This window comes from Bos javanicus, chromosome 17 (assembly GCF_032452875.1).
Source record: "Bos javanicus breed banteng chromosome 17, ARS-OSU_banteng_1.0, whole genome shotgun sequence".
Classification (NCBI taxonomy): Eukaryota; Metazoa; Chordata; class Mammalia; order Artiodactyla; family Bovidae; genus Bos; species Bos javanicus.
The window spans coordinates 69,158,777-69,177,567 of NC_083884.1; the positions used below are offsets into that span (position 1 = coordinate 69,158,777).

The following is an 18,791-nucleotide window of genomic DNA, read 5'->3' on the forward strand; positions in this document are numbered from 1 at the left end:
GTTGTAATTGGAGATTTTCCTGGAGTCAGAATACTGAAGTCTGTCTAGCAGTTCTGGCCGCTTATACTCTCGGTAAATCAAGAAAAGTCATCAACCCTCTAAAGCTCTGTAAAAGGGGGAATCATCCCTCAGTCTGTTCAAAATGAACCCGTCTTCCTCATTGCCACCCCACTGACCCAACTCCTCAGCCAGGCACATAAGCCTCTTCCCAGTACTACTGACTGATCATTGTGCTCTGGACCTTCAGCTAAGCACTTTAAGGGTATGTTCTCATGTGGTTCTTAAAACAAGGATTCTCTGAGAGACGAACAAGTGCCATTCTCTCAGACACGAACAAGCATCTCACTTACAGGTGAGAACACTGAGGGTCAGGAAGGTGAATGACTTGCCCAAGATCACACAGCTAGTATGCTAAAGCTTGGATCCACCCCACGCCACAGCAGTGCTCTGGGTAACTACATTATTGTGTCTTGTTGTCTTGCTACCGTGTCATCTGGTGATGCCCTCAACTCCCTGGTTGGCTCGAAAATTTAAAAGAACGGAACGGACATTTCATGGGGCTCTAGCACAAAGCATCCTCACTCTGCTACCTCTATCGACTGTCACCAGAGACCCCTGAGGTGGGAAGCCCTATCCCCCCAATCCCAGTAAATCTGTCACCAACACTTAATGAGGGAGCCAAGTCTCCCGAGAGTCCGGTCACAGAAGCCCCAAGTTGAGTCTCAACTCCTCTATCTCATGACTGTGAGTTCTGGGACAAGTCACTTCCTTTTTCTCTGCATCTGTTTCCTCATAGATCAAATGAGAACAGCAGTCCCTACCTCCAGGGTGGTAGTGGACATTAAAGCAGGAGGCGTTGCACTGGGGAAGGGAGTGAAGATGATCTGGGAGCTGGGCTTCAGATGGTACCCGAGTGGTTAATAATGTTGAATACCTATGGAGAAAGTTAATTCCTGTCAGTTCTCTTTAGAAACTTCTAGCTGCCTCACAGAGAACGTCTCATTTCTTTGGTTGGCCTTTAACATCTACAAATGCCAATGTCCCTTTATTAAAGAAAGGACTCTATCTCAGATCCTTAGATACCTGAAATCTAGTCACAGTCACTAACTTTTTCATGTTCAATAGATTAATCTTTTTTTAATCATTACATCCTGCATAGGACAGTGAAAGAAGTGTTCTATTTGTGATAGAGATTAAAATTTTTCTTTCAAAGTAAATTTAAATTTAAAAAATGACTCAGTTAAAAATAAGTTAATTTTCCACAGAGAAGGGGCCCGAACGGCGTTAAGTGTGGGAAATCCTGACTTTGACAGCACAGTCAAGAGTGCTTGGCACAGGCACGCGCACAATACAAGTGAGCTGCTACCACCACCACCTTCGGGGTCGTTTTCTAGAGGCTGCACTGTGGGGCCTGACGATGCTGCGGCCAACATTCTCTACAGGAGGAAACTGAGACCGCGGCGGCGAGCGGCCCGGGTCCCCTGGGAATGACGGCGGAGAACCAGGGTTAGACCCGAGCCCGGGCACGTCCTCGCGCGGCCCACTCCCCAGTTCCAGCGCGCCTGGCCCCACCCCGCCCTGGCCCCCTCCTCACCACACGGCGCCCGGACGCGTCCCGGAGAGCGTGCGACTTCCGGCGTCGGGACTCTGTGGCTTGAGCACCATAGAGAAGCAGAAAGAAGGAGCGGCCGACCGGAAGTCTTCTGCGGAGGCCGGAAGCGGAGCGCGAAGGATCCCTACACCGCCGGCGGGCGGTGCAGGCGGCTGCTGGGCTGTAAGGGGACAACGTGGTGGCGGCAACTGGGTTGTCTGGGCGGGTCCCAGCCGGCTATCCGCCTCACGTTATCCACTGAAAACAGGAAACCGAGGCTCTAAGGGCAGACCTGCACTTTGAACTTTTTAAATTCAAATAAGGGCTCGTTCATCCTGTCCCCACCGCCTAAAACAATGCCCAGCAACTAGTAGGCGCTCTGCCAAGTATCTGTCAAATGAATTTGTCGTGTGCCCAAGATAACACAAGAATGTAGTAGTGCCATGATCTGAACATTTGTGAATTTGCTTCCCTAACTTGGATTCTTCGGAGAAGGCAATGGCACCCCACTCCAGTACTCTTGCCTGGAAAATCCCATGGATGGAGGAGCCTGGTAGGCTGCAGTCCATGGGGTCGCTAAGAGTCGGACACGACTGAGCGACTTCACTTTCACGCGTTGGAGAAAGGAATGGCAACCCACTCCAGTGTTCTTGCCTGGAGAATCCCAGGGACGGGGGAGCCTGGTGGGCTGCCGTCTATGGGGTCGCATAGAGTCGGACACGACTTAAGCGACTTAGCAGCAGCAGCAGCAACCTGGATTCTTAACTACTGTCATAGTTACAGTAGAACATCCCACAATAGCGAGGGCAGCAAGTCGGAGAGAGCATTAACCCCATCTTAACCTGCCCTTTCCCCCCATTTTTTGACCAAGGCAAATCTAATGCAGCATTTGACAGCTTCAAGTATTTTCTACTCCTGGTATGAATCGTACAGATGGGGTTCAGTACGTTCTACTTAAGGTAGAAACCGAACCCCTGGTTATGCAGTGCAGTTCCTTCTGCCCTAGTGGGAGGCCCTCCCCAACAGTATCTCAGGAAACACAATACCTACCAGTGGGACAGATGAGCCAGGTGGACCTGAGAGGCTGACCCTGCCTGAGGGGTCACCTGCCAAATTTCCTTGTAGATGAAGGAAAGACATCATGGTTTATAGTAAATATTTAATTGGTTCCATCAGCAACTCCAGCACAAGTTTTCCTTGAAAGGGAGGCAGAATCAAGCTACCCAGAGGTTTGTGAGGTGTGGGGATCACTGAGAAGGCCTCCAAAGTCACTGACCCCACTACCACACACCCGATGGCCCAGGAGAATGAGGGTAGGGCTGATAGGCTGTGAAGAAGGAGAAAAGGAATTCGGGGTGAGGGAAGTACAAGACCTAGCCCATAGCTCTGCTAGTAGGAGAGCAGTTGGGAGAGCAGGAGGCTTTCCCTACACAGAAGGGCTGGAACAACTCATTCAAGATCTCAGCCTCTTTATGTGGGGAGCATGAGGTGCACCTCTCCAGCAGTCTTGTATTAGAAGCCCCTCCCCAAGTGGTCGTGTGTCACCTCTGTTCTATCTTCCCCATTCTGTATTCCAAATTCTTCAGTTCAAACCCAAGTTTTGAGTTGTAAGTTCTGCCTTCTGGGTTCCTGTTCCATTCTGTTTCCCTCCCGCAGATTCTTCTCAGCTCCCATTCCTTTTCTCAGCCTTTCTGGGTGGAATATGTGGACATCCTGCCAACTTAGCTAATTTGAGGGCTTTCCCTTTTGCTTCTTGAGGCAGTTCTAGGCTTTCTTCCAGCAGGAGGGTCTTGGCTCAGACTGTCCAGCAAGTGGGTGGCCCAGTGGAGACCAGGGAATTCCTGAGAGCCTGGCCTAGCCTAACCTCCTCCCAGACCACCTTTAATCACTGGACACACTACCTTTTGTGCAACTTAAGCTAATCTAAGGATTTCCAGAGTGATGATTATGAACTGGTGACCTTGAGATGGGGAATCTTAGGAGGAACCTAGACAGCATATTAAAAAGCAGAGACATTACTTTACCAAGAAAAGTCTGTCTAGTCAAGGCTATGATTTTTCCAGTAGTCATGTATGGATGTGAGAGTTGGACTATAAAGAAAGCTGAGCGCCGACGAATTGATGCTTTTGAACTGTGGTGTTGGAGAAGACACTTGAGAGTCCCTTGAACTGCAAGGAGACCCAACCAGTCCATCCTAAAGGAGATCAGTCCTGGTATTCATTGGAAGGACTGATGTTGAAGCTGAGACTCCAATACTTTGGCCACCTGATGCGAAGGGCTGACTCATCTGAAAAGACCCTGATGCTGGGAAAGATTGAGGGCAGGAGAAGGGGACAACAGAGGATGAGATGGTTGGATGGCATCACTGAATCAAGAGACATGAGTTTGGGTAAACTCCGGGAGTTGGTGATGGACAGGGAGGCCTGGTGTGCTGCAGTCCATGGGGTTGCAAAGAGTTGGACACTACTGAGTGACTGAACTGAAATGAACTGAGGAGGAAATGTGAGAAGACATAAAAGGTTGCTGTTCCGTTCAGAGAAATTAAAAACTGCTTCCTGCACAGGGGAAAGGGTGGGCAGGAAAGGTGGGAAGGGTCTGGGCAGGGCTGCAAGTTTTCATAACCCCATCATCCTTCAGCTCCCCCTTGTCTGACCTGAGCACTAACCCCCTAGAGTCCATAGGGTAGGAGAGAAAACCAAGACAGCAGAACTGGGAGCTCCTCTGTCCATGGCTACCCTGAGGGAGAGTGGGGGAGGAGATGGAGGCAGCAGCAGCATCACTGGAGAGGTGAGATCTTCAAAGGGATCATGATCCGAGACTCCATGTGTCGCACCAGGGGGACTGCAGAGAGAGAGGCAGAGATCATGAATGGGCTGGAGGTGAGCCAACCCCCCCAAACTGTCCCTTGAAGAAGGAGGAGGAAGCCTGGGATGCTGAGATAGCTAAAGTCCCCCACTCTCCTGGAGTGGCCTATGGAGAGAGCCACATCTCCCAAGTTATAGGATATGAGGGGACTGAAGTTATGACAAAATGCAGCTTTCAAAATTTGAAGGAAAAAAAAAACGAGCATTGTTTATTAGTAAAAGTGACTTCACAGATATTATTGCTTAGCACAAAGCCAGGCAAAGAACAGGGTTGCTGCTGCTGCTGCTAAGTCGCTTAAGTCGTGTCCGACTCTTTGCGACCCCATAGATGGCAGCCCATCAGGCTCCACCGTCCCTGGATTCTCCAGGCAAGAACACTGGAGCAGGTTGCCATTTCTTTCTCCAATGCATGAAAGTGAAAGTGAAGTCGCTCAGTCGTGTCCGACTCTTAGCGACCCCATGGACTGCAGCCTACCAGGCTCCTCCGTCCATGGGATTTTCCAGGCAAGAGTACTGGAGTGGGGTGCCATTGCCTTCTCCAAAAGAACGGGGTAGGGGGATTCAAAGGAAGAGATCAAGAAAATAATTTCAGCAGAAGGAAACTGGCAGGACACAAGCTGTGAGGGTGTCCCCCAAGGGGCTGAGGTTTGAAAAACACTGATTTAGTTCAACTGACTCATGTTACAGGTGTTACAGGGGACACTGCAGTCCAGAGAGGGTCAGCCAAGGTCACCCAGGTAGTCAGACTCTTTCTTCCTGCTCAGTGCTGTTAAACTTGACCATGCTTCCAAATTTCCTACAGTTCTCGTTCAAGTGCAGATCCTGATTCAGTGTGTATGGGGAGGGGGGGAGGCGGCAGGTTGAGCTTGGGCATTTTTAACAAGCTTTCAGGGGAGGATGACACTGTCATCTGGGACCACACTGAGAAGAACAAGGCTCCCGCTTACTCATCAGGAGATGCATTTACCAGGTGGTCAGTGTGCAAGCTCAACTGTAAATTCCTTCAGGAGAAAACAGGCTCCTGTTCTTTCTGCACTTCCTGACCCCCTCCCACCACGGCACATAGTGAGGGCTCAATCAGCATGTACTGGTTCCAGGTGGTTCTCAAGAGTCCCAGCAGAGTGGCAAATGCCATAAGCAAAAAACTTGCTTGAAAAAAATTGTGCTTCCTCTGTGCTGGAGTCTGGGCTATAATTTTATAAATTAGCTCCTGGAACCCTTCGAGGGAGGCACCATCACCATCGGCATCCTACAGGCAGGAAAAGCATCAGTGAGGTGAAAAACCAGGCCCAAGGTCACACTGTGTGGTCAACCACAACACTTCTCTGAGGCAGAGACCACCTGGCTGGGTTACTGCCCCTTCGAGGACTCACCTAGGACAGCCTGCATCCTGTAGGGCATGCCACCAGGACAGGAACCTATGAACTCACTGTCCTGAAAGTGAGTTCCCCATCAGGAGAGGTAATCAAGTAAAGCTAGATCTCCTTACAGAGGGGATTCCATCCTCAGATGGAGCTCTTGGCAGATGACTTCCTAAGAGGTGCTCACCTGTGTAGTAGACATTTTCGTCCCAGCCCCTCTTCCTCCAGGCAGCATTTCTGGTCTCCTCCCGAGACTGCAGGTCTTTATAGGCTGTGGGATAAGGCTTAGGCTCGTTTCTGGGGCACAGGGGACCTGAGCCTGTCCCCAGCACGAGGCCCTCCTCCCATTGCCCCAAACCCTACCCTGCTGTCTCTTCCTCCCCGGATGCTTCTGCTGTCGTCTTTGACAATCAGTACATTTGCCGACAACTCCCAAATGTATATCTCCAGCCCAGAACTCTCCCTCAGGTTCTGGACTCAAATATCCAGTGTCCACTTGATGTATCCACTTGACAGTGTATCCGCTGTCCACTTAGATGTGTCAGTGTCTCAAAGGTAACCCTTCCAAGGACCAAATGTACACTCCTGACCCTTCCAACCTGCCCCTCCAGGGGTCTCACTAAGCAACACACAGCTACTCAAGCAGGAGTCCGGGAGTCCTGGAGTCTCCTGTCTTTCCCCGCCCCACGCAGACAATTCATCCACCGGTCCCACTGGATCCACCTCCAGACCACTGAGTCTGTGGACCTCTCAGCATCTTCACTGTCCAGGCCAGCCTCCTCTCCCACCTGAGCTAGTGTAACCATCTCCTGATGCCCCACATCCTCTTTTGCTCCCCTACAAAGTGCTCTCAACATAGCACATGGCAGCCAGAACAATCATTAGAATGCAAACTGGGTCATATCACACTGCTTAAAATGCTGTAGCAGTCTCCTGTTGCATTTAGAATAAGTCCCAGCTCATCTTCATGGCCTGCAAGACCCAGTGCAGTCCGGCCAATCCCCATCTTCCCACTCTTCCCCACTCCCTCCACCCTGGGCTCCTATGCATGCCTCAAAACCCTGAAGGCCTTTCCCTGCCACAGGGCCTTTGCACATGTTGTTCCACTTGGAATACCGTTCTCTGACAGCTCGCAGCTGACTCCTCATTCTGTAGCTAAGCTTACATTCACCTCCTTAGAAAGATGTTCTAGTCTATTCAAGCCAGTGACGCTTCCCATGTTTGTCTTCCTTATTTCTCCCTGTCCCTTGATGATTTGTAAAAATCCGAAATTATCCTTTTTGTTAGTTTATGTCTGAGGTGGTGTCTCCCCCTGCTAGAACGTAAGCTCCACAAGGACACTAATGTATTCGCAGTGTCAACACAGAGTGACAGTGGAGAAAGGAGGGGGCCACGGAGGGCTCCTGGGGGGTCCCCAGCCTACCCCAGAGATGGTGCACGACGTAGAGCTCTCCTATCTGCGAGAAGAAGCCGCCCACCGCCTCCTGGTTCTCCTGCCGGTACTTGATGGCCCGAGCCCTGGGGATGGCAGAAGAGTGTGGGGCCGAGGCCAGGGCAGGTGCAGAGGGCCCTCTGTGGGGATCCCAGCCTGGTTTCTCAGTCACACATCAAGGGAGGAGCCCAGGGTAGAGCCCTCGGCTCTCAGAGACGATCGGGGACTTGGGTGACGGAGGTGCGGCTGCTGGCTGTGTGTTCTACCCCATTCGTCTAGAGGATCCTCATCCCCTTGGTTGGATTGTTGCCTGCTCCTGGACCCACGAGGCACAGAGGATGCCGTGTTCTCTGCCACAGCACCCGGAAAACGAGGCCCACCAGGTGACCAGGGTCCCCCCAACCCCCTGGCACGACCACTCACCAGTTGTTCCCCCACTCGATCATGGTTCCTGGCTGAAAGAGAACCAGAGCAGAGGGTGGGAATGAGCCCCTACCTGGGATTTCAATCCTCACTGTTGGGTGGGGCTGGGAAACTGTCTCTCCAGCTCCAGGGGCCGCCTGGCCTCCTGCAGGGGCCCTGACTCACCCCTGAGTATGCATGTATGCACACGTGCATACACACCTCTTCTGAGGCCAGAAGCCCCAGTCCAGGTGCTGGGGCACTGGGCCCACCCCCCACCTCTCAGGCTCCCGGGACAGCACACTGCTGCAGGGAGGGGGAGGCACCTTGAGCTTGTATGTCCTCAGCTCGTAGATGTTGGGGCCGGCTCTAGGCTGTGGCTCGTTCCAGAAGCTGAACTCGAGGAGCAGCTGGTTTCTCCTGGACAGCAGCATCTGGCTCCGCTCCTTTCGGAACTCCAGGTACTCCTGCGGGCGGGGTGGGGCCAGGCGAGCTGGGCACAGCAGCCAGGAAGTGCCCCACCCCCCAGCGGTGTGCCCCAGGGGGTGGCGGAGGCAGCCCCCAACACAGGGCTGAGTCAGAACCAGCACCTGGAGAGGTGAGCCGAGTGGATGCCCATGTACCTTGTTGTTCTTGAGCTTGTTCATGCAGTCCATGAGGGCTGGGTAGCCCCCTGAGAATCGCCATAGGTGTACTGTTTGTGGGGACAGGGAGGAAGGCACAGGTCAGGGGGCTGCGCGGACCCTGCCCTGCTCTGCGCCCACCAAGCTCCATGTGTATGTGATAGGAGGAGCCTCCAGCCAGTTCTCTGTAGCATCAAGACTCTCTGAGTTCCTCTGCCTTGCCAGGGGCAGTGCTGGGTAGGGGAAACCCCAGACACAAGCCTAGGAGACTAGGGTTTGAGCTGCAGCTCTGCCAAGTGGCCTTTGACCCCTCTAGGCCTCAATGTCCTCATCTTGAGAATAAGGCACCCACCCAATCTTCCTTAAAGAGCAACAAGAAGAGGATCAGAGTGAACTTATACCCTAGGAGCTGCGGCATGTGAAAGCTGACCTCATAGCAGGTCTGTGAGGGGTAGGCTGGGTCAAAGGAAGGGGCAGGTAGGCTGAGATGGATTACTCCAGGACAGTGAATTGAAAGTGAAACCAAGGAACAGAACAGCCCGTGCAGTATGCTACCATGTGTGTTTAGGCAGGGAGGGACATATCCAGAGATGCTGGGCTGTGCACCGTCTCTCAGTGGAGACCCGAGAGATTGTGACAGGAGATGCCCTTGGGCCAGAGAACTGAGGCTTTGGGATCTCGAGCAGGAGGAAGGCTTACGTTCCAATGAAAATTCTTTGCGCCATTTGCAGTTTTTTTTATCACAGCCTCTGTACTTGGTTCTTACAAATTCATTAAAATGTGGATTCCTCAGGGAGTCTGCTCCCCACCTGATTCTACAAGGTGCACAACCCTTCAAGACACCCAAAATATAGACATGCTTTAAAATTCAAGCTCTCATTACTCAAAGTTCATTTCTTAATTAGCAAATACTTAGGAGAATCCAAGAAGTACTGCAGAAACTGATTAAGTTGTACCTAAAGATGGGAAAGCTGTAAGGGGTGCGATGGAAGACAGTCGGCTTTTTCTTACCCCAGTATCAATGTGTCAATGATTACTGAAACAGAATAAATGATTAAGAGAATCTACCTAACTGCAGATCACAGATTAAAAAAAAATTCTATTATCAGGGCAATTGAAGGATGAGATAGGTTGGTTTGTGAGACAGTGAGCTCCCCATTGCTGGGAGCATTCAAGGGAAGCATAGAGGACCTTCTGTCAGGGCCAGAGGAGCTCCCTGTGCTACCTGCAGTCTAATCAGCACTGTCTGAAAGGACTCTCGACTATGATGGAAAAGTTCCACAGCTGTGCCGACCAAGGTGGTAGCCATGAGTCACATATTTCTATCAATGGGCACTTGAAATGTGGCTTCTGTTGACTGGGGAACTGAATTTTTCTTATTTAACTTTACCCAATTTAAACTTAAATAGCTGCATGTGGTTAGTGGTTACCTCCCGGGACAGCACAGATCTAAACGCCAAGGCCCCTTGGAGTGGCTGGGACACTGTGAGTGAACCAAATTCATGTGTGGGTCCTCACAGCTGGTGCCAACCGACATGGGATGGAGCCTGCTGGGGTATTCCTGAAGCTGCACGGAACCAGCTCAGACAAGAGGCCCTGTTCATTCCATAAATATGCATGGCATCCTGGGGATTCTGTGGTGAAGACAGACAGGCAGGGGCCCTGTCCGCTGGGAGGCAGACACAACAGGGCACATGGTCAAGGCTGTGGAGAGGCAAGTCCTGGGGGCTGGGGAGACGGGAGAGCTGCCTCACCCAGCTCGGGTGGAGGGAATCAGGGGAGGCCTCCAGGAGGAGGTGATATCTACACCAAAATAAAAGGTGAGTAGAGGAATGAGCCAAGAAAAGGAGGCCAGGGAGAAAGAGCTTCAGGCTGATGAAACGGGGAACAACAGCCTGGAACTAGAGGGAAAACCTGTCCACTTGAAGAACGGAAAGGAGTCCGGGGTGGGATGATGCAGTGAGCAGGAAGATGTGGTGAGAGGAGACCCGAGGCAGGGCAAGGAAGGGCTCAAGAGCCTCGTGGGCCACCCCAAGGGCAGAGGGAGCCATCACAGATATGAGCAGGGGAGAAAGCCATGAGGACTGCACTGAGAAGGACCCCCCTGGGCACCACTGTGCGGGGGGCGTGGAGGGCAGCCATCTGTGCTGGGGGGTGGGCAGCTCACCTGCCTGGTCCTGCTCCCCGTACCATGTGTTCCAGTTGCCCACGAGCGAGCAGGGGTAGTCCTCATCCAGGTGCAGCTTGGGCAGCACAGCCTCCCTGTGGGTGGTGCGGGCACAGAGAGGGGGAGGGCTCACACCAGCCCCCAGAGCCCCTGGGTTAAGGCTTCCGACTCAGGCCCTCAGGACACTAACATGCAGAGGCCGCACAGGACGTATGGCTCTGAAGTGTACAGCCCCCGGATTTGTGCACAGAGAACAGGGCTGGGACAGAGTCCCCCATCCAGGCAGGGGCGGGGACGGGAGGGTTAGGCTCACTCACGTCAGGCTGTTGTAGGCGTCCAGACACTCGGGCTTCACATTGTGAACTGAGACAGAGGACAGAGAACGGGAGGTGAAGTGACGGGGAGGGGGTGTCTGTGGGAAGCTGGGATGGGGGTAGCCCCACAGGGCCTGGGCTCCCAGCACTTGAAGAGGCTCCTCTTCAAGTCCCCAGCAGGAGCCTCGCAGGCCCCCGGGAAGGCAGGTCGGCCGACTCCGCAGCCACTCACACTGGATCTTATAGAGGTTGCTGGTCTCCTTCTTGGACAGCAGCGTGGAGTGGGCGTCCTTCCGGGGGTCCACCTTGTGTACGAAGAGGGACCGGAACCAGCTGCCTTCGTTGTCCTTGGAATAGAAGCTGCGGGACAGAAGAGTTCAAGGGGGACCTGCTTCCATCTGCCCAGAAGCCTTGCTCCCCGAGGCTGGTGACCCACTTTTCTGGGAATGGGGCCATGGAATCCCATGGCAGCTCCAGCGGATTTCATGTCACTGGAGCCAGCCACGGGGATCCTGGCTGCCCAGTTCGCTTCTTGAAACTCTGCAGAGCCTCAGGAGGCCAGGGGAGGCAGCCCCACTCCCGCCTCTCTCCAGCCTCCCTGCCTCCCCTTCACCCCCTTCCAAGAGGTCCTCCACTTGGACCCTGCAACTGTATCCCTTGCCAAAAGGGTGAACCCCAAACACATCTTGCCTGGTGTCCAAAACCTGGGACAGCCCAACCTACCCTGGCAGCCTCCCCTCTGGTCCACCCCTACCTGTGTATCCTGCTCTCCAAGTGTGCCTCTCCCTGAACACACCAGATGCTTTCACTCTGTGCTTTCTTTGCAATTTCTGTCCCCTCTGACGAGAAGCCTGCACCCACGGTCCTCCCCAGTGCTCACACTACACCTGGCCCGGGCCTGATGCCGGCCCCCACAGATGGAGCGCCCGAGACATGCACGCCCTGTCCTTGAGGAGGTCACAGTCCGCTGAAAGAAGGGGACCTTGGAACACAGTTACAGCCAGAGGTCTCTGGGAGAGCCCAGATGAGTGAGCCTGAACTTGGCCCCTGGAAGTCTGGGTGAGCTCTCCAATGGAGGTGATCTGGACAGTTTCCAAATCTCCAGGGCTGGTTTGGCAGATAAAGGCAGATAGAGGGGGGTCAAAGGCATCAGAAGGCAAGATTCATTCATTCATTCGGCCAACACTTAATTGACAAATTCCTACCCTGTGCACGTTGCTGAATGAATGAATGACATGCCTTGTTCAGAGCAGGGGGACCAGTCACCAGGTCCTGCCAGATTATAACTGCACTCCCCCACACAAGGTCCCAGCGGGGGTGGGGTTATGTTTAGGCTGCCAGAGGTGATAAATCATCTTACTTAGCAGCAGTGGTGAGGCTTGTAGCCAGGCCTGAAACACCAGCCTCCTGCTAGATGAGTTCCAGCCCAGGAGCCTGGCTGTGGGGGCCCCATCAGCAAATTCTCTTCTTTTTTGAGCCTTTTTTGTGGCTAGAATAAATGTCTTGCAAATCAAAGTATTGCTTTTCTGCAAAATATGAATTGAGCACTGGGACTGATAAAATCTGAACAGCATCTTAAAAATGACGATATATTTGTATGAGCACAGAGGAAAGATAATTAAGGATTTGTTCCAAACTGTTTTTTTGTTGGTTTGTTTGGTTTTGGCCATGCCAGGCGGCCTGCAGGATCCTAGTTCCTTGACCAGGGAATGAACCTGGGTCACAGCAGTGAAAGCATCGAGTCCTAACCAGGCCACTGGGGAACTCTCAGCCCCACGCCGTTAATACTGCTTACCTGGGAGAGGGAAGAGGAAGATGGTTAAACTTTTCATTATTCATGATAATTTTTTGTAAAGCTAAAAGAAAAAACTTTTAAATATTTCTGAATTCATAGGCTTTCTATTGTTGTGTGTACTGCTTCATCAAAAACAAAAAGACACAAACTTCCCTGGTGGTCCAGTGGTTAAGACTCTGGACTTCCACTTCAGGGGGCTAGGGTTTGATCCTGGTCAGGGAACTAAGATCCCGCATACCAGGCAGTCAAAGAAACAAAAAAAATCTGAAAAAGAATATATATATATATAAAGCCATTAAAAGTGTGTATATATACATATATAAAGCCATTAAAAGTGTGTATATATATATATAAAGCCATTAAAAGTATATATATATGTAAAAATAAAGCCATTCCTTTTTCCAGGGGATCTTCCTGACCCAGTGATTGAACCTGGGTCTCATGCATTGCAGGCAGATTCTTTACCATCTGAGCCACCAGGCAAACTCTACACTTGAATGTTTTAAAATTTTTAATTAAAAAAAAAAGACAGTTGTCATCAGATGGCCAATGTGGTCTGCGGAAACTGGGGACCAGAATAAGGGAGCCTGACTGTGGCTCACACTGGCTGAGGATAGCCTCTGCCAGGGACCCGTGATCAGCTTGTCAGTACCAGGATCCCGCTGAATCTATACGAGAGTATAACGTTAATACTATTCATATCCCCATTTTTGAGATAAGAAAATAGAAGGTCCTGGGTGGGAGGGTTAAGAAACTTGTCCCAGACCACACAGCAAATTGGGGCAGAGAGCTCTGGCAAGAGCCCAGAGCTCTTTCCTCTAAAGCCAGCTCCACCCTCAGGTCAGGTACCAACTCGGGGAACTAGCATCAGGGAGATACTATAAAGAAGCAGGTGTTTTTTAGCAAAGCCACTGGTAGAGGGACCTGACCTTTGGTTTGAATGTAGAGAGGCTGTGTCCCCTGGAAGGGGTGGTGACAGAGAGGACAGCAACTCCTACTCTTTGTCAATCAAGACCTTTGCTCCAGGACTGGGCCTTGAGTAATTTATTAACATCAGCATTGACCAGGATAAACAGCCAAGTGGCCAGCCCTGGAGAGAGAGCCTGGAACCTGGGTGCTGGGGAGTGTCCGGGAGCTCCCAACTCTTCCCACCTCCTCTTTCCTGCCTCCACATCTCGGTTTCCCCACGTGTCAAAAGAGCAGGGCGGCGCAGCCTACGTCCAAAGATCTTTTCTGCAGGTCCCAAGAAGATCCCAGAGCAGGGTCTGAACTTGAAGCTAGCATCTGTAGGTTCACATTTCAAGAGTTCAAATTTCACTTTTTCAATGAAATCACAACATCCTCCTGTCCTTGAGATCCCCAACCCTTCTCACACTGCTCCCTACTTTTTCCACAGCTCCTTCTAACACACTGTAGAATTTGGGGGTTTAGTGTCTGCCGTCTCCCACTGGCAGCAGCCCCATGTAGTCTGTGATGCTCTCTCTCCTGTGCATCCCTGCTGTCTCCCCAGGGCCTGGAAGAGCGCTGGGCACGCGGCACATGCTCAGCCCACGCCGGGGGAAAGAGTGAAGGAGTGTGGGGGAGCTAAGACAGAGCTGCATGAAAATGATGACATCTGGGAGGTAGGAAAGCAGAGAGAGGGTGGACCCGGGCTCCGTGTGGACTCGGGATGCAGGGCCCCTTTGTATCCCCACCACTACCAGCAGAGTTACTGCTTAAGAGCACAGGTTCTGGACAAACCCAGGACTAGTCCCAGCTCAGCATCACCTCTCTGAGCCTCATGTGCCTTGCAGAGAAAAGGGCAGACACAGCAGTGCAGCTAGTATCACTGTTCCTACCTAACTGATCTCCTAGCTCCCACTTGTCCTCTTTTTTCCTAACCTGCCCGTTGGTTTTGTGAAGTACCACGGTTGTGATGCTATCTGTCCACTTGAAAATCTATTGCTCCCTAATGCCCGTAAACCAAGGCTAGATGTCTCCACTTACTCTAATCTATTTTGCCAAGCTTTCAAGTCAATTTCCTTTTTTAAAAAACATTTTTCTTTTTTATTTGTTTTTGGCTGCCCCACTCAGCTTGTGGGTTCTTAGATCCCCAGCCAAGGATTGAACCCAAGCCTCCAGCAGTGGATGTGTGGAGTCTTCATCACTGGACCGTCAGGAAGTCCCCACTTCCCTTCTAAATTTGGTGACCACCAATCCAAGATTCCCTATCATTAGCATCACCTAAGAACTTGTTAGCCATCTATGGGGTCGCACAGAGTCAGACATGACTGAAGTGACTTAGCAGCAGCAGCAGCAGCAAGAACTTGTTAAAGCTTTTCCAGCTCCACCCAGAACCACTGCAACAGAAACTTCCGGGGGCAGGCATAGCAATCTGGGTTTTAACAAGTCTGCCAGGGGATTCTGACGCATGCTCAGGCTTAAGGATCACTGCTCTAAGGTAGTCCCAATTTCTTTCTTTTTTCATGTAATCTCAGTAAATTATCCCAGAAACACCAACGATTCTGCTATCTAAACTATACTAAGAATGCCCCTTAGGCCCAGAAAAACCAGTTCAACCCCTTCCATAAACACACTTCTCCTGGGACTTCCAGCAGTGCAGGGGGTGCGGATTAGATCCCTGGGTAACTAAGTTCCCACACGCTGCGTGGCCAAAAAACAAACAAAAAGCCCACCTCTCCTATTTCCCCCTCAGCCTGGAGCGGACATTCTCTACCCCCTAGGGTACCCAGCACAACGCTTTTAGCCTGGGAGCTGTTCAACAAATGTCTGCCCCAGATGAGAACTTTGGAGACACACTGGCACTCTCAACAGGGATAGTGGTCTGGTGCCACCCCACATGAAACTGCTCCGGAATGTCCTGGATTGATATGCTAGCAAGTTTGACTCTACGCACACTCTCAAACACTCTTCTGTCTGGAGTCGGCTGACTTTAGAAAGGGGCCACGTTTCAGTTTACTGCTCCACAAGCATGTTTTCGGGCTTCCCTGGGGGCTCAGGCAGTGAAGAGTCTGCCTGCAATGCAGGAGACCTGGGTTCGATCCCTGGGTCGGGAAGATCCCTGAGAAGAGAATGACTACCCATTCCAGTATTCTTGCCTGGAAATTCCATGGACAGGGGAGCCTGGTGGGCTACAGTCCATGGGGTCACAAAGAGTTGGAGACGACTGAGTAACTCACACACACACACACACACACACACACACACAATTATGTCTTTAGAAGACATACAGGAAGAACTAAAGTCCTTTTAACAACAGGACTACTGATGTAGCAGTAACAACTGCTGCATATTGAGCACTTACTATGTGCTGAGAACTGATCTTCACAATATGTTTTTGAGAAAAATGAGGCTCAAAAACAAACAAAACCAAAAACAAAATAGAGAAAAATGAGGCCCAGAGATGTACCAGGCCTTATTCAAGGACAATTAACCAATGGCCAAGAGGATTCCAATCCAGGTCCATCTGACTTCAAAGCCCCACTCTGAGCTCAAGAGGCCAGAGGGCCCCTCTAAGGGACTCCAGAGAGATGGGGCAGACAGGTATCCAAGGTGGGAACCAGGGCACAGGTAACTTCGAAGCAGTCCTTGAGACACTGCAAGTATGAATCCAAGCACCGTCACAGCAATCCTGCAAAAAACACCTGGCAGAGACCTCCAGTCCTACTTCAGAGAGAAGGAGACCAAGGGCCCTAGAGGTTCAGCACCTCGTCCAAGATTACAGAGCAGCAGGCTGCCTACACGGCTTATGTTCCTCCTGTGGCCTCCTGATGTTCTGGCTCTACCACCAACCAGTTCTGTAAGGCTAGGGAAGTGAGGTCCTGCCCCCAGCTTGGATTTCCTCATCTGGAAAATGAGGGGATCATAGAACATGACCTTCCCAAAGCCCCTTCAGCCCTGACATTATAAGGGACTCATGAAGACATTGCTTGAGACATAGGCTTGGGCAAGGGGCAACATTTGTTACAAGTTCACCAAGCGCTGGGTACCTTACACACATGACTGCTAATCCTCAACAACTCTGTGAAATCATTCTACTTTCTCACCCCCATTTTACAGATGAGGAATCTGAGACTTCAAGAGGCCAAATAATTCATGCAAGGTCACCTCACTGAAAACGGCTGAGTTGGCTGTGTAGGTGCCAGGCAAACTCTAGGTTCTCTCAATGTCGTGAGCTTTCTCCCCAGTTACTGAGCCGTCAAACCAGTCAATCAACCCTGAATATTCACTGGAAGGACTGATGCTAAAGCTGAAGCTCCAATACTTTGGCCGTCTGATGTGAAGAGCTGACTCACTGGAAAAGACCCTGATGCTGGGAAGAACTGAGGGCAGGAGGAGAAGGGGGTGACAGAGAATGAGATGGTTGGATGGCATCACTTACTCAATGAATATGAGTTTGAGCAAACTCTGGGAGATAGTGAAGGACAGGGAGGCCTGGCGTCTCGCAGTCCATGGGGTCTCAGAGTCGCGCACAACTTAGCAACTGAACGATAACAGCAGGGTGGGTGGGGAAGCTGGAGAAGGAAATGGCAACCCACTCCAGTATTCTTGCCTGGATAACCCCATGAACAGAGGAGCCTGGTGGGCTACAATCCAAGGAGTCGCAACAGAGCTGGACACAACTTAGGAACTAAACACCGGGGTGAAGGCACACGGCTGGCTCCTCTTCTCCAGCCTCCCCGACTCCACGGCACAACACTCTGTATCGTCTCACAACAAGGTCTAACAGAACTCACAGCTTCACACCTAGGCTGCTGGGCAGGACAGACCCCTGCCTCCTTTCCACAGGTGGGGGGACAGGTGTCCTCACTTCTTTGGCAAATCTTCCTGAGCACACACTGTCCTGAGCCCTGAGCCAAGGGCTGGGGAAACAGAAAGATGAGGTGATGGTCCAGTGGGAGGGACAGGCAACTGTTTAGAGGGTGGGAAGAGCAGAGATGGGGGAAGAACAGGGCGCCAGAGGGAGAAGGGCGGGGCCGCCCAGGGCCAGTCAGGGAGGCCCAGAGGAGGGACCAAACAAAAGACCAGGCTCTGGGCCGGGTCCAACCAGCCTCCCTCCCCCAGAAGGCCACCAGTTGTGGCGCAAGGACCACAGGGGTGTCAGGAAGCCTGGGTCCAGACTCGGTGCTGCCTCAGGACGGCAGGGGGAGTGACCTTGGGAACTCCCACCCTTTCTCAGGCTTCCTTTGCTTCCCTTGTGCTGTTTATGGTTGGGAAGCCAAGGATCTGTGCAGCCATGGCCCTTGGGAATCTCCATTGCTCCCCATACCTCTGACCCCCAGAACTAACCGAGGGAGGAGCTGCCTGTCGTAGAAGTCCCCCGGGGTGCCCATCTCACAACCACCGCAAAGGCCAGGGAAAGGGCCACTGCTCCCGCCCTCTGCCAGTTCCCACTCCCCACGCCCCACGGCCTGCCCCTCCCATTCACCCAGTCCTTCAGTCTCTGCCCAGAGCCAAGTACCTAGCAGGGCAAAGACCCTGCGCCCACCTTTCCCACCTCCCCCATTCTTTGCCCAGACCTCCTCCTCAGGCTTAGAGATTCGCCCTCGGCCTCTAACCATTAGACTGCAAGCCCGAGTCTCTGCCCATCCCCCAGGCCCAGACCCTGGCTCTCACTCTTGCAGCCCCCAGGCGCACCGCTCCGCCCCAGGCCCAGCCCGGTTCTTACCGCGCCGCAGCCACAGCCACAACGTCCCGGGGGCCCGAGCCCGGGCCCCCCAGCAGCCGCCGCGCCGCCGCAGAGATGCTGCATAGACGCGGAGCCATGTTGGAGCGGTGCAGGTTGGAGGGAGGCCCCGCCCCCGAACCCGGCAGCGGAGGTGGGACTCGGGTAAGCCCCGCCCCACCGGGCCGCCCGCCTCCCTCGCCAGCCGGGCAGGTGGGCGTTGTCCCCTCTCTTCCCGCAACGCAGATGCAGGGCAGAGGTCCGGTTTCTTGTCCTTGAGCCTCTGCAGCTCTGCTACAGACTTGCTCTGTGGCCTGGAGCAAACCCTTCGCCCAGTCTGGGCCTCAGTTTCCACCCCGTAAAATGGGAGCATTGAACAATAACACCAGGGGTTCTTAAAGGGGCCCTCCAGGGTGAGTGGCAGAGGGTCAGTAACCCCGCTTGAAATGGTATACAGTTCTGTGCGCCTGTGCCTTCCTGCGGGGCTGGGGCACAGGTGCCGTTTATCATAGTCTGAAAGGAACAAACCCCCTAACAAGACAGATGGACAAGGCTCTGGGTTGCAGGGACACTTTCT

At 52.5% G+C, this 18,791-nt stretch overlaps 2 protein-coding genes across 7 annotated transcripts in view; both read right to left on the reverse strand.

The window, feature by feature from the left end:
- Positions 1-1,701, reverse strand: part of THOC5 (THO complex subunit 5) — a 30,788-nt gene extending 29,087 nt beyond the window's left edge. For 4 of the 6 annotated variants that reach the window (XM_061385286.1, XM_061385284.1, XM_061385285.1 and 1 more), the window contains exons 1-2: positions 1,595-1,701; positions 822-934 (exon numbers count right to left, since the gene is read on the reverse strand). The gene's annotated coding sequence lies outside the window, so the exon portion shown is untranslated. The remainder of the gene's footprint in view (positions 1-821; positions 935-1,594) is intronic. The other 2 variants (XM_061385283.1, XM_061385287.1) reach the window with 2 other exon arrangements.
- A 1,035-nt stretch (positions 1,702-2,736) lies between these two features.
- On the reverse strand, positions 2,737-18,357 carry NIPSNAP1 (nipsnap homolog 1). Its single transcript, XM_061385292.1, has 10 exons — positions 18,218-18,357; positions 10,987-11,114; positions 10,758-10,803; positions 10,441-10,535; positions 8,274-8,344; positions 7,977-8,117; positions 7,672-7,703; positions 7,240-7,334; positions 6,004-6,087; positions 2,737-4,432 (listed from the first exon to the last, which is right to left on the reverse strand). The coding sequence occupies exons 1-10, from the start codon at positions 18,313-18,315 to the stop codon at positions 4,368-4,370; spliced, it is 855 nt and encodes a 284-aa protein (XP_061241276.1). The 5' UTR covers positions 18,316-18,357; the 3' UTR covers positions 2,737-4,367.
- Between the last annotated feature and the right edge of the window lie 434 nt (positions 18,358-18,791).

What these genes read in the sequence shown, in the direction of transcription:
- NIPSNAP1 (XM_061385292.1), bottom strand. Translation starts at nt 18,315, where the DNA reads ATGGCTCCGCGTCTATGCAGCATCTCTGCGGCGGCGCGGCGGCTGCTG. An exon ending in GACGCCTACAACAGCCTGAC is followed by an intron (nt 10,536 to 10,757) that starts GTGAGTGAGCCT and finishes CACCACCCACAG; the next exon opens with GGAGGCTGTGCTGCCCAAGC. An exon ending in ACAAGCTCAAGAACAACAAG is followed by an intron (nt 8,118 to 8,273) that starts GTACATGGGCAT and finishes CCCCGCCCGCAG; the next exon opens with GAGTACCTGGAGTTCCGAAA.